The sequence below is a fragment of the Polypterus senegalus genome, chromosome 12 (assembly GCF_016835505.1).
Source record: "Polypterus senegalus isolate Bchr_013 chromosome 12, ASM1683550v1, whole genome shotgun sequence".
Taxonomy (NCBI): domain Eukaryota; kingdom Metazoa; phylum Chordata; class Cladistia; order Polypteriformes; family Polypteridae; genus Polypterus; species Polypterus senegalus.
In genome coordinates this window covers 150,479,797-150,493,369 of record NC_053165.1, presented here as the reverse complement: position 1 = coordinate 150,493,369, position 13,573 = coordinate 150,479,797, and the positions used below count along the sequence as shown (strand labels likewise).

General features: G+C 37.9%; 1 protein-coding gene across 2 annotated transcripts in view; it reads left to right on the top strand.

Annotated features, from left to right (window-relative positions):
* Positions 1 to 13,573, top strand: part of mapk6 (mitogen-activated protein kinase 6) — an 87,753-nt gene that overhangs the window by 47,574 nt on the left and 26,606 nt on the right. For both annotated transcript variants that reach the window (XM_039770314.1, XM_039770313.1), the window contains exon 2: positions 4,776 to 5,992. In XM_039770314.1, coding sequence (XP_039626248.1) covers positions 5,438 to 5,992 — 555 coding nt within the window. In that variant the 5' untranslated portion in view covers positions 4,776 to 5,437. The remainder of the gene's footprint in view (positions 1 to 4,775; positions 5,993 to 13,573) is intronic.

The window sequence follows — 13,573 nt, the reverse complement described above, 5'->3', positions numbered from 1 at the left end:
TAAAAGCCTCACCCAGTTTTTGTAGTGGTGGTGTAAAGTAGAAAAAGAACTCTTGTCCAAGCTAGTCTTCTCTTCCTGCACATCTTATGGTTTTACGTTGTCATATGTGAAATAGCCCAGATTTTTGCAGTAGTATATTATGTAAAGGAGGGAACTGCTAGGTAATCCACATGCTTTCAAATACTCTGGTGGTGTCAGGGTTGTCTCTTGGGAGCATCTACAGGCTTCCAGTTTTCTAGTCTCTGGGATAGTATAACTTCAGTTTACTAGAAAGCCCAAATGGCTTCAGCATGACAGTAACATTTAAAACTGGCCTAAATTGTCCAACACAAGTTTGGTGCTGAGACTGAAAACTATAGGTAACTTAAGCCAGCAGCCCTACCAAACTGCTCTTTAGAACAGGTAATCGTCCTGAAGTTGAGCATGTTTAGGCCTTGGATAAGAGACCAACTAGGAAAAATTTGGATTGCTGTTAGAAGAGGTGTTGGAGAGGCTAACCGTTGGCACGTGCCTTCTGTTCTGTATGCGGATCCCAATGCCCAGTTGCAGAGACAGGATCACTGTGCTGTAAAATGGTGCTGTCCTTCTGGCGATTGGCTTTCTGTGTTTATAAGAGATCCCTGGGCATCTTTCAAAACAAAGAGTATTTCCCAATGTCCTCAGTTAATTGCCCACCACAGCCTTGTCCTTTTTTTGCCCTTTACTCATCCCCTGTCTCTAAGTGGAAGACTATCTCTCTTATCTCTTCACCACCTATTAGCTAATGTGTGGTGATCGTACTGTTGTCATATCATCCAGGTGGATGTTGCACATTGGTGGTGGTTCCATGTTGCCTATGTGAAGTGCTTCAAGTGTCTAGAATGTGCTGTGTAAATGTAACCATCTATCTGTCTGCACGCATAAATGTTCATTTTTGTTATGCATGTTTACTCAACTGGTATTTCTGATTTGCTGTCAGAGCTTTGAACATTTTGATTTTGTACTCCAGTCCAAATTAGACCATGAATAATATTGAACCCTGTCAAGATACAATCAACAAGAATTTAAATGTAATTGTCAAAATTAAATTTGGTGACTACCGAGCAGCCTGTCCGCTTTTAAACTTGGATAGAAAAATCTCTTGTTAGCAAGGTCTTGTTTTTTTTTATTGTTGGTAATGCTTCCACTGTAACATATTTGTTTTATGTAATAAGGTGGAATCTTGTTTTATCAACAAATAGAATCTTGATGATGCTGAGTCCGTATATGCTGCTTATTTGGAAAGAATGGATAAAACCATTTACTTCTATCCAACCACTTTCCGAACCATTATATTTCAGTATATGAGAGCAGGACCAGAGCCCTTCTCTGTGGTTTCTAGACAAGATGCTGGCCTATCATAGAGCAGTCTTGTGTACTGTACACTTAAACCTTTGTTCATTCTTTCAGTGATGGATAGGTGTCCTTTCTATTCTTAAGCCTGATGTAACCACCATAGGCGCACTGGCCCATCACAATCCTGGACTGGAGTACATGGATTTAAAAAGTGACCGGTGTCAAACACTGTAATCCTCATCTTAGAACATTAAAAATAATGACGGGTTATGCAAGTGTTCATAGTCTTGAATTGTTACTTGGTTTAACAGACTTGTGCTTTAATTCTTCTTGAGCAAGTTTCTAACATTTAGGAATGTTTGCCCAATCCTACATCTCAGAATGTCCAGCCGATTGGTTGTGTCATGAGGTCTGCTGCCATGATGAAAGATAAATGTTTTTCTCAAGTTTTAGATTTTAGTAAACCATTCTATATTCTTCTTCATCCAGTTTCCCTTCCATCTGTCTGAAGTCAGACATCACAGCAGAACGTTTCTTTCAAAGTCCTTAACAGAAGGGTGGTTTCATTTCACAGGTTTTTTTTTTTACTTCTGAATAAGCAGAGTATTCTGCTGCTGGATACATCAGATGACTAATTTATTTGTTTTCTGAGTAGCGATTTTCTTCTTGTCAGACACTTTAGAGAGTGCTTGGATTTATTTGTGCAAATACACCTTGATTATCCTTTTACATAAAGCACCATGGGTCATTCAGGGTTGCGCTTTGTTTTGTGGGGCCTGTCTAATTAGTCTTTCTTGTGATTGGTAAACCGTGGTGGTTTGGGAACTGGTGTGTAACTTGATCTTGGTTGTTTATGTAAGGCATATGAAATATTTTTTTCTAGAAATATTTTAATCTCTGCATCCCCATAACTTGGATCACGGAGGTCTTTTGAAAACTCCTTGTTAGATGGGCGTATTTAAACTTCTACTTTTACTGTAAAACTTCAGTAAAACAATTTTTTGAATTACATTTTCATCAATATCGCATTGAAATTGTGATTCTGTGTTCGTGACAACACAACGAATAACTGCCAGTGATTGAATTTCCTTTTTCTCTCTATTAAATAAAACAACTTTTTCGAATGTTTGCCCCGAGATTTGTTAATTGTCTTTATAAAAGCTATTCTAACGGGAAACTGTTAATGTTTTAATACGAATGGCTGGTGCTGGGCGATATGACGATATATATCGTGGGGACGATAGAAAAGTGTCTATCGTCCTATTTCTCTTCTATCGTTTCTAACCTAATTTTATCAATTACTAAAGAAAATATTGCATTAAATAGGCTATGACGAATGATAATGTCTTGTCGCTATGCAATGCATACTCTACCCTTTATATAAGTGATAATCAAGAATAAAAATGAACTTTTTCGCAAAGAAACTCCATCTTGTGGTTTTGTCATAGTTCAGTTAAATGTCACTTCAAAATAAAGTTGCAAAAAAAAGTATGCAATGATATTTTTGTCAAACTTTTCAGAGAATAACTGGAAACGTACTTTATTGTGGGTGGTATATCGTGATATATATCGTTATTGTGATATAAAATAATCCATATCGTGATATATGATTTTTCCATATCGCCCAGCACTACGAATGGCATATCAAGATCTCCCTTGGTGTCTAATGTTAGCCCCTGAAGATGTACTACATTATCTTTCTTGGATACGTCCTTCTTTCAACAGTAATTCGTGTGTAGGAAGACAGGATGGTGTTTAACGCTTGTAGATATTCTTCGGGATATTGTAAGTCAATGTTTTCATCTTCCACACGATCACCACCAACTGTTTCAGCAGAGTCTATTGATACGCATTTAACCAATTTGCCGTGTAACTGACTGACATTTTTGGCGTTAATTCGTTTGGCTTCATCGTTTCTTAGTGCAAGGATTGCCCGTGTACTCATTTTTATTGTTGATAACCCTTTTTGATGAAATTCTTCATCAAGATTTGGACATAATACGTCGTCTTGAATTGGGAACTTAAAGTGAGGAAAACGTTAAAAATTTATAAGAGCTGAGAGAGCAAGAACTGTGTCCATCAAAAGCATTCACACGAATGAGAGGTGAGATTACCGTGTGCGTGGTTCAATATGGTTGATAGGAGGGTGTAACTTGCAAACATCTCATGGCCAAAGTCTTGACTTTTTTTTTTTTTAAACCTCCAAGCTGTCGGACTCCTGAACACCATGCTGCCCCCTTGTATCTTTCACACTACCTCAACCACCTCTAAAACAGAACTTTTATACAGTACATGCAAGCCACTTTCCTGTAAAGACGAATGTGAATGTAAAAAAGAACTGAAAATCTCATACTGACCTTTAAGTATTTTGCACTTTGATATCCTTCTGCTGTGAAACATTCTGACCTGCCATTGTTTACACATGTCTTAAACAACTGTTATCATACACTGATAATTTCTGTATTATCTAAATCTATTATTTATTTATTCATTATATTACATATCTTTTGACTATATTATGTATCTAAATTGCAAATACCATACATTGCATCAATGCTCATATTGCTTACTACACGTCAATATTGCTGCTGCTTCTTTGTCTTGTCTTTGCACAATGTCTTGTTTGTGTTTTAATTTTAATTCTATTTTTAATTTATTATTTGCACCTCATGTTACACTGTGGACCCTGAGCTTTGCAATTTTGTCTTATCTGTATACTTGTATATGGTTGAGATGACAATAAAGATCGCTTTGACTTTTCGGAACTTGAAAAAAATCTTCCAAAAAGTCTCGTCGCAGGAATTATTTTTATATATCAGAGAGATGTGTACTACTCTCCTACAAGAAAGGCTAACTTTCTCCTTAACCCTCACAAAGTCTTCAAATGCTGATTCCATGCTGTACGTTTCAGGTCATTTTGGACCCAATTCTGACACCTTTGTTTTGTGCCCTAGATGTTGTATTTTTCACCCTGAACCTATTTTTTTTTTCTTTAGGTGATTGTGTGTTGTAATTGTAAATACACACTAAAAAATTCTCTGGTGTCTTTCATTTTGCCTGAAATGTGAATAGTTTTTGAAAGGATGTGTACAGTTTTTATGTATAACTTTTGAGAAGATGTTTGTATGTGTGTCTTGTTATTCAAAGATGTTTCCTGTCTTGTCTATGCTGGTGGGTCGGCCCCAACCCCACCAACACCTTGTATTGAAGTAACGATGTTCACAAAATGCGTGTGAATTTCCCCTTGGGATTAATAAAGTCTCTCTCTCTCTCTCTCTCTCTCTTCTCTCTCTCTATCTATCTATCTATCTATCTATCTATCTATCTATCTATCTATCTATCTGTTCTTATTAAAATTGTCAGTTAGTATGGAGTATTTTAAATCAAGTGTGTGTTAATGGATACAGATTCTCTTAAGCTTTTCCTCTAACCTGTTTTTGTTCTTCCCCTCTCTTTTGTAGGTAACCCAAGTTTAAAATGGATGATAGCTTCGATTGTGACTGTGGTGAGCTGGAGCCACCCGATCATTAACAAAACAGACTCTTTGTAAGACAAGCTGCCACAGATCCGTATTGCTACAAAGTAATAATAATTCAAGCCCATAGTGCTTCCTAGCACTGTAGAATGACGCTGCTCAGGACCAGTCTAACACTGAATGTATCTGCACTGCTAGGAGAATGCGAGTAGAAGCTTTTTATATTTATTCATTTTTGTGTTAAATGTTGACCGTTGGCTACAGTCTAAGTTTTCATTCCATCACAGTCTTTCAAACACTAGTTGAAAAAGTCTGAAGGAGTTACTGCACTTTTTGAACTATGGCAAATACCTTGTGAAATTGGTATACTGTAGTTCACTTTTTTTCATTATGCTAATTGGAGGACAGTTAATAATTTGAATTCTTCTCAACCAGCTACTTTTTTTTTTATGTTCCACTTTTAAACTTTTTTTTTTATAGGGTGAAACCTTTATGGGTTAGGGTGCAGGATCTTTCTGGAGGGTTTTTCTTTCTTTCTTTTTTTTTTTGTCTTTTCTACTTTTTAGTTGTTTTTTTTTGTTTTTGTTTTTTTCTTTGTACCCTGTGTTCAGAAACAACATCCAAATTACTTATTTGAATCTTGCTGAAATGGCAGAAAAATTTGAAAGTCTAATGAACATTCATGGCTTTGATTTGGGCTCCCGCTATATGGATTTGAAACCACTGGGCTATGGTGGCAATGGGCTAGTTTTTTCTGCAGTGGACAATGATTGCGATAAAAGAGTGGCCGTGAAAAAAATTGTCCTCACAGATCCCCAGAGTGTCAAGCATGCCTTAAGGGAGATCAAAATCATCAGACGCCTTGACCATGACAACATTGTGAAAGTGTTTGAGATCTTGGGACCCAGTGGAAGACAGTTGACGGAAGATGTCAGTTCTTTAACTGAGCTGAATTCTGTGTATATTGTTCAAGAGTACATGGAGACAGACTTGTGCAAGCTCTTGGAGCAGGGTCCCTTGTCCGAGGGGCACGCAAGACTGTTTATGTATCAGCTACTCCGTGGACTCAAGTATATCCACTCGGCAAATGTCCTACACCGGGATCTCAAGCCTGCCAACCTTTTCATTAACACTGAGGATCTGGTGCTAAAAATTGGAGATTTTGGTTTGGCCCGTATTATGGATCCTCATTACTCACACAAGGTAGGACTTGGAGTTTTGAGTTTTGCCGTCGTATATTAATTTTATCGCGTCATCTTGCATTCTTTGAACTTGTCACGGTTTTGAACATATTACAAATAGTTTTTTTTAACTTGCATTTTTATTTGAATGAAAGTGCTGGTGCTTGTAAAGAATGTTTTGTTTTTTACTCCTCTGTCAAGAGGGCAGATGTAACATTTTAATAAGCATGAACAAAGGTGGGAAAAGTTAAAAAGTTCAGATAGCTTAAAGTATGTACTTTTATGAAATTCCTAGTCGTTGGAATGTCGAAAGACTTCATTGCTGTTCTGGGAGTGTGAGAAGGGAAGTCCTATTTCCTGAAAGCTCCAGAACGCTTTCCTTGACTGCAATATGAAAAGACTGAGTGATTTGTTTAATTGCTTTTTTATTTTATTTTAAGCGGAAATACCTTCTGTGTACTATAAAGATTGAGTTTAAAATTTAATTGGCAGGCAGTGAATGAGTAGCAAGGTGGGTAATTCAGGGGGTCAAAGAGTGATTTCCTTTTTTTGAGTGTCCTGTTGGAGTTTTATATTTGAAATGGTTGTGTTTTTTTGTTTTGTGAGTCAAATTGCTTTTACAGTAGCAATCTCTTGCCTTGGGAGCTCGTGAATCCTGTAACGTGTGGAGCATGATTTATTACTCTGTTAACTCCAATCGTTTAACGTGTCTTACTGTTTATAACAAGTAAAACTGACAGCCTGGAAATATTTTTGAACATAAGCAAATAAGACCGTTGCAGGCCTCTTAAAAGAAACTGAAGAAAAATAGAATCATTTTTGGATTAAAATATAAGAATACTCCAATAAATATACATTTTTGGATGTGGATTATGTGGTACAACAACCGATTTATCATCATCTGGGATTAGACGGGTGCCTCAGCCCAGTTAGCTTCCTTCTCTTTTTGTGTAGTCTTAGGCGTTCTTATAGGTCATTCATTAGCGCTATCTTGTCCTCATTGCTTCCCCATTTCCTTTAATTGTTCACCTTTTGTCACATATCCTGCAAAATTTGAATTTCCCCTTGGGGACAAATAAAGTATAATCTAATTTAAGGTATCCTCAAACTACCTCGCCTTTGTCCGCCCCACCGTGCCTCCTTTACATTAATCCTTTCTCAACTGGGCCCTTTCAGTCCTTCCAGCTGTTGCCAGCTACTGAGCTGCATGTCTCTGATTGGCCAATGAGGTGGCTTGTTAAGATCAAACACACCACTGTGGTTGGAACTGAGCAATGTATTCTGGGACAAACAAAGTTCTGTCTATCTCATGACAAATTCACGGTTCAAGATTAATTTGAAGAAAGTTCGTCTAGGATTGTACATCAGCTTTAGTTTAAGTTCTTCTTTATGTGTCTCAGTCATTTTACATACCTAGGACATATATTTACATAACTTTAATGTACAGCATATGTTAAGCACTACCTTATTAACTGACTACATGTTCGTCTTAATACTGGCTGGGAGAATTAATGTGAATATTTTAGGAGGATATTTACTTTATTTCTTCTAAAAAAAAAAAAAAAAAGGAATTGGAAAGAAATGAACCTGTGCCCACTGCAGAGGATATCTCTACACTAACTCCACATGTTCTGCTTTGTGCGCCAGTTACCCTTGCAGGCATTGAAGTAGAAATCTGGTTTATCCGCACCAGCTCGGAGACATGAGGGGCTACTTTTAATTGCACTCTAGTGAGACAATAACACTCCCATAATCTCTGATGTAGAGATTTGCATGTTGACATTCTATTCACACCTTCTGAACAACCGTAACCTCAAATTTATTTACTTTATTAAAAGGAACATGGACAGCATTCCTAACCTACCTTTGCTGTCTTTTGTAGAAATGTATACATTCTAGTTGTGATATCGATATAGGTTTATCTCCTGACAATACCAGTGTTTTCTAAAGTTGATTTGATACAGTGTCAAAAATTTTGCACAATTTTTAGATAACGAATCGAATTTCATGCTCAATAAAATACCTCCTCATTCTGTGCAATACGTGCTGCCACGTAACTTAAAATGTACATTGCATATATTTCTCTTGAGTCAGAATATCGATATTTATAGGTCAAACCCCAAATTTCAGACACTTGATTCAATGAGCCATATGTTTTGGGCTCGGAGTAGTTAATAAGAAAGCATTTGATAAGGTGCCACATGAGCGGTTGGGCATCAAATTAAAAGAGGTGGGAGTTCAGGGTGATGTCTTTAGATGGGTGCAGAATTGGCTCAGACGCAGGAAGCAGAGGATGACGGTGCGAGGAACCGCTTCAGAACTGGCCGATGTTAAGAGTGGTGATAGATATAGATAGATATATATATATATAGATATACTGTATATAGATATATAAATAGAGATATAGATATATAAATAAATAAATTTAGATAGGAATATAAGTAACAAGCTGGTTAAATTTGCAGATGATACCAAGATAGGTGGATTTGCAGATAATTTGGAATCCATTGTATCATTATAGGAGGACTTGGACAGATTTGTGGCAGATGAAATTTAATGTCAGTAAATGTAAAGAACTTCACATAGAAAGTGAAGATGTAAGGTTTGAATACACGATGGGCAGTCAGAAAATCGAGAGTCCACCTTATGAGAAGAATTTAGGAGTCGTAGTGGACTCTAAGCTATCAACTTCCAGGCAGTGTTCAGAAGTCAATAAGAAGGCTAGCAAAATGTCCGGTTATATAGCGCCTTGATGTGTGGAGTACAAGTCACAGGAGGTTCTGCTCAGGTCTTTATAACACACTGGTGAGGCCTCATCTGGAGTACTGGGTGCAGTTTGGGTCTCCAGGCTACAAAAGGACATGACAGCACTAGAGAAGGTCCAGAGAAGAGTGACGAGGCTGATTCAGGGGCTACAGGGGTTGAATTACGAGGGAAGAATAAAAGAGCTGAGTCTTTACAGTTTAAGCAAAAGAAGATTAAGAGGTGACATGATTGAAGTGTTTAAAATTATGAAGGGAATCAGTCCAGTGGATTGAGACGGTGACTTTAAAACGAGTTCATCAAGAACACGGGGACACCGTTGGAAACTTTTGAAGGGGAAATTTCACACAAACATTAGAATGTTTTTCTTTACACAAAGAACGATAGACACTTGGAATAAGTGAACAAGTAGTGTGCTAGACAGTAGGACTTTAGGGACTTTCAGAACTCGACTTGATGTTTTTTTGGAAGAAATAAGTGGTCAGGACTGGCGAGCTTTGTTGGGCAGAATGGCTTGTTCTCGTCCAGAGTGTTCTAATAAATCTCTTAATATTCCTGCTTGATGAACAATCTGTTTTAATAAATTACACGACACTGTTAAAGTCTTACATTTTGCCCAGCTAGTAAAATCTTAACCAAACTACCATAAAACAATGGGGAAGGGATCTCCTTTATTACAACAAATTAGAAATATGTTATGGACTTGGAATTTTGTTTTAATAATCTTAAAGGCAGTTGTGGATATTAAAAAGTTAAATGAACATGTAGATCTATTGCTGTTTCTTTGTATATTTTAGTATGTTTGACCAGGGTGGAGTGGTGGCTCAGTGGCTAAAGATTTGCGCTGGTACCTGAAATGTTGTTGGTTCAAATCCCATTATTCTCTGAAGGGGATCCTACTCCATTGGGCCCTTGAGCAAGGCCCTTAACGTGAAAGTTGCTCCTGGGGTGTTGTACAATGGCTGACCCTGTACTCTGACCCACAAGGTCATGTGAGAAAACGATTTCCCCTTTGTGATTGTAATAGTGGGGTGTTGTACTGTGTTGGCCTTTACGAATGCAATACAAAGTCTAGCAAAATAACCCCTTTTATTGGCTAACTAAAAAGATTACAATATGCCAGCCTTCAAAGCAGTTCAGGTCTCCTCTTCAGGCAAGATGTGATCCATTTGGGATTAAAATAGTATTTCAAATCAAAGTAATTACTTCATGTTGAATTTGATTGCAAGCTGAGTAAAGGAGGATGTAACTGAATAAGATGTAGTACTCTTAAGTCTAACTGATTTATAATTTATTCATTCTAATGAAGTGCCTTAAAATCAATAAGCTTTAAAAAGGAACTGAACAGTCACCCTCATGATTTATTGCCCAATGCGCTCTCATCTTTAGGCAACATTGCATTAAGTTTAGTTTCATTGTACAGTTGATTTAAATTTAAAAATAGGCTGACATTTTTGGATTCAGTAAAGAATGGTCATATATTAAAGAGAAATGAATGTTAAATTTCAATGTTTGCCTTTCTGCTTTTCTGTCATCAGAGTTGAAATGTAAATAACATTAGGTAAAATATTTAACTAAGAAAACTGCAGTATTTTCCAAGGCTGAGTCGCATTCATGTAGGGGCTGTCTTGCTAACTTTTCCATTGTTAGGAGGTTAAAATGTTCCATAACGTATTGCATTTCACTTCTGACAGATAAGGAGGAGATTTCATTTGCGTGTTAAAACTGAAATATGTATTATTATTTTTTTTCTTTTCTTTAAACTAATTAGAACAATAGACTGGTATGTGTGTTTTTTCACATTTTTGTGCTGTTAGGGATTAGAGATTAGGAAAAAAAAAGAATATTACTTGTACGTACAAATGGCCTGATAAAAACATTTTCTCTTTTTTGTTTGAAGTCCTGCTTACTCCTTATTTTGTGGTGTGGCATTGTGCCCAGTAATATTATTTCAAATCTATAAACAGCAGTGTGCATTGCAATGCCAATTTTGTGGCTGTACTCCTTTAGCTACTATTCTTCAAATGATGAGTTTCATATCTGCAACACGCCAAACTCGGCGATACTCCAAAAAATCATTAGGTTTGGGGAAGGGAAGGGGTTTGACCGATGCCTTTGTCTAAGGTCCCCTATAGATGCAGTTCCAGTACAGGCGGGTTAAGTGACTTGCTTAAACTCTGCCCCGTGGTGAGAGATTAACGCCTGGTATATCTTAACCATTACACCATGATGCCTGACAATAATGCAGTAGAATGTTTTGCTAATGCCTTTATCTGGGTAGTTGCTATACACTGCTATTGTTCACACACGTTTCCAGGATTGAGCACAGACAGGTTGTGGTGTTTGCTCATCTTCACACAGTGAGTCACAAGTGGGAAATGAACCAACAGCCGTTTGTTATAAAGACAAAGTGTGCCTTAGCCAGACTGTAATGTCATGATTTATTACAGAATGTTGGCTTGTCTTCTAAAGTACAGTACTAAAAAGGCACTCTAATTACTCCAAATAATTTTATGTAACAAGACTGTTCTGGCAGCGTTTTGCAGTAAAGCATCCATATATATATATATTCCTTCCTCACCAGTGAAGTGAAGCTTGGGTCTACTCGGACATGTCTTATATACATGGACATCACCCCAGTAGTCGTTACACTTGACTCCTTGGTTTCAGCCTGTGGGTAGAGAAATTGAAGGACCTTTGGGGGTGCCAGGCCACCAGGGAGTTTCCAGTGAAGACCTAATAAGGGAAGGGGTTTAATACTCCTGTGTAGGGTTTTTGAAGGAACCATTAAGTTTTCGGTCCTTCTTTGTCTTAGACCAGTTAGTCATGGTTAACAATATTGGGAGCCTAATGATGCAGGCTAGCAGTGTCACATTCCACACTTTTATATATGCAGAACTCGGGATTTTACTCGCTTTTTTCTCATTTTGATATTGTGCCTTCTGAAATACTTGGTCTGCTCAGTCTCAGAATAATGCTTGAGTGCAGTGCCACCTTTCCTACCAATATTGTTAAAGAAGCTATTAGTTGAAATTTGGTATCTACTTTATACCAAAAAACCTTTTCTTGTGACAATCTTAATGCAGACAACACAACACAACTCTCTGAGGCCCACAGGCTCTTCCACCATGCAATGAGTGTTACTTTAGACGAGGAAGAATTTAGTTATGTTAGCTTTATGTACTGTGTTCTAGTTGCTTATGGATAATATTTATCTAAACGGACTACAAAAGGAAAAAAGTCTTTAGTTTCTAGAATTTCATTGTTTCCTTTTTTCATAAGTCATTGAGCCAGCTTTCACAAGGCAGTAATATGCAAAATCGCGCCCACACACTTGGTCCGTTGGTTGTGTATTATGTAGCGGGTCTACATGATTGTATATATTTAATGCGTGTTTTGTGCAGAGTCTCGTCTTTTTTTTCACCATCCCATTTAAATCTGTTGTGTGTTTATTTAAATGTTATCCCCAACATTTTGGGGAAGGATGATGCAGGGAGGCAACAACCCTAGTACTGATATTTCCTGTTGTCACACCAATTTCATCCGGGATATTTTTATTTAAACCAGAGGAGGGAAGTATCAAAAAAGGAGACAGAGAGGAGCCATTTCACATTCATTTCACCAAATCATAGTTCATTTTTCATTGCACAACCTTACTGTCTGCTTTTTTCATTGTCCAGATCATTTAGTGCGCCAGCCAGTGCAGAGAAGCCCCAGGGTTTGGATTTATTTCAACCACTGCCGAGGACTCACACAGTGAGATCATTTTGAATTATTTTGAGAAGGAGCAAACTTAGCATATTGAACAGTATTTCATTGCATTCAGGACATTCATAATTTTGGACTCATTCTATTTCACGCATTCATGGCAGTTTGGTTTTTGATCTGGATTCTGTGTTTCGTGTTAGGTGTTTATTCGTTTATTGTTTACGGACAAGGGAGGACTTTGTATTGTTTTGATTACTTTATATTCGTGTGCTTGTTATAAATAAGATATACATAGCGTCTGTGGGCTGGTGGGGGGAATTGTTTGTGTGTGCGATTGTGTATGTATGTGTATATATATGTATGTGTATATATATATATATATATATGTGTGTGTGTGTGTGTATATATATAAGGTTTTTCCACATGTTTATTTACAGTTTTTACCAACGCAATGCAACACAACAACGCCATTCAGTCCCTTCCCCGTCACTCTTCTTCAGGCTTTGTCTTCTCCTCCCAACTCTGGCACTTGTGGAGTGAAGTGGCTCCTTTTTATAGGGTCCATCCAGGTGCCGAACGAGCTTCTTCCAGTTGTGGCAGAAGCATGACCAAATAAGGCCCTGGAAAGGTCCATGCGCCCCCTGGTGGTGGCCACAGGTTCCAACAGGGTTGAGCCCCCTTGCTCATAACCCGTGACCCCACTGAAATCCAAAGGGGGCTGCCCTATCTCGGTCCAGGGGAGAAACTGTCCCAACAATCCTCTTTCCCGCCGGTCCTTCCACACTTTGGGCGTCATCTTAGGTGACACTAGGCAGGTAGTGCAGTGGCTGTGAGGGAGCAGTTTCTGCCTCTTTGCCGCCCTTTAACTCTATAGAGATTAGACTTCCCTGTTCTTTAATCCAAACCAATAAAACACCAGTGCTAATTCTCAAATGCTGTATGGGCTTCGTGGCAGTGAAGATTTATGATGTACTGCTGTCAATTGCTGCGTTCCATTTACCTCGGATGTCGGAGCTGGGAATGATGTCACACCCAAGTTGACCGTGTTCCAGTAAAACATTTGGAAAAACGATCCAGGAGAACTTTTTTTTTGTGCTTGCTCTTTTGAAATGCAGCCCGCTACTGAACACCG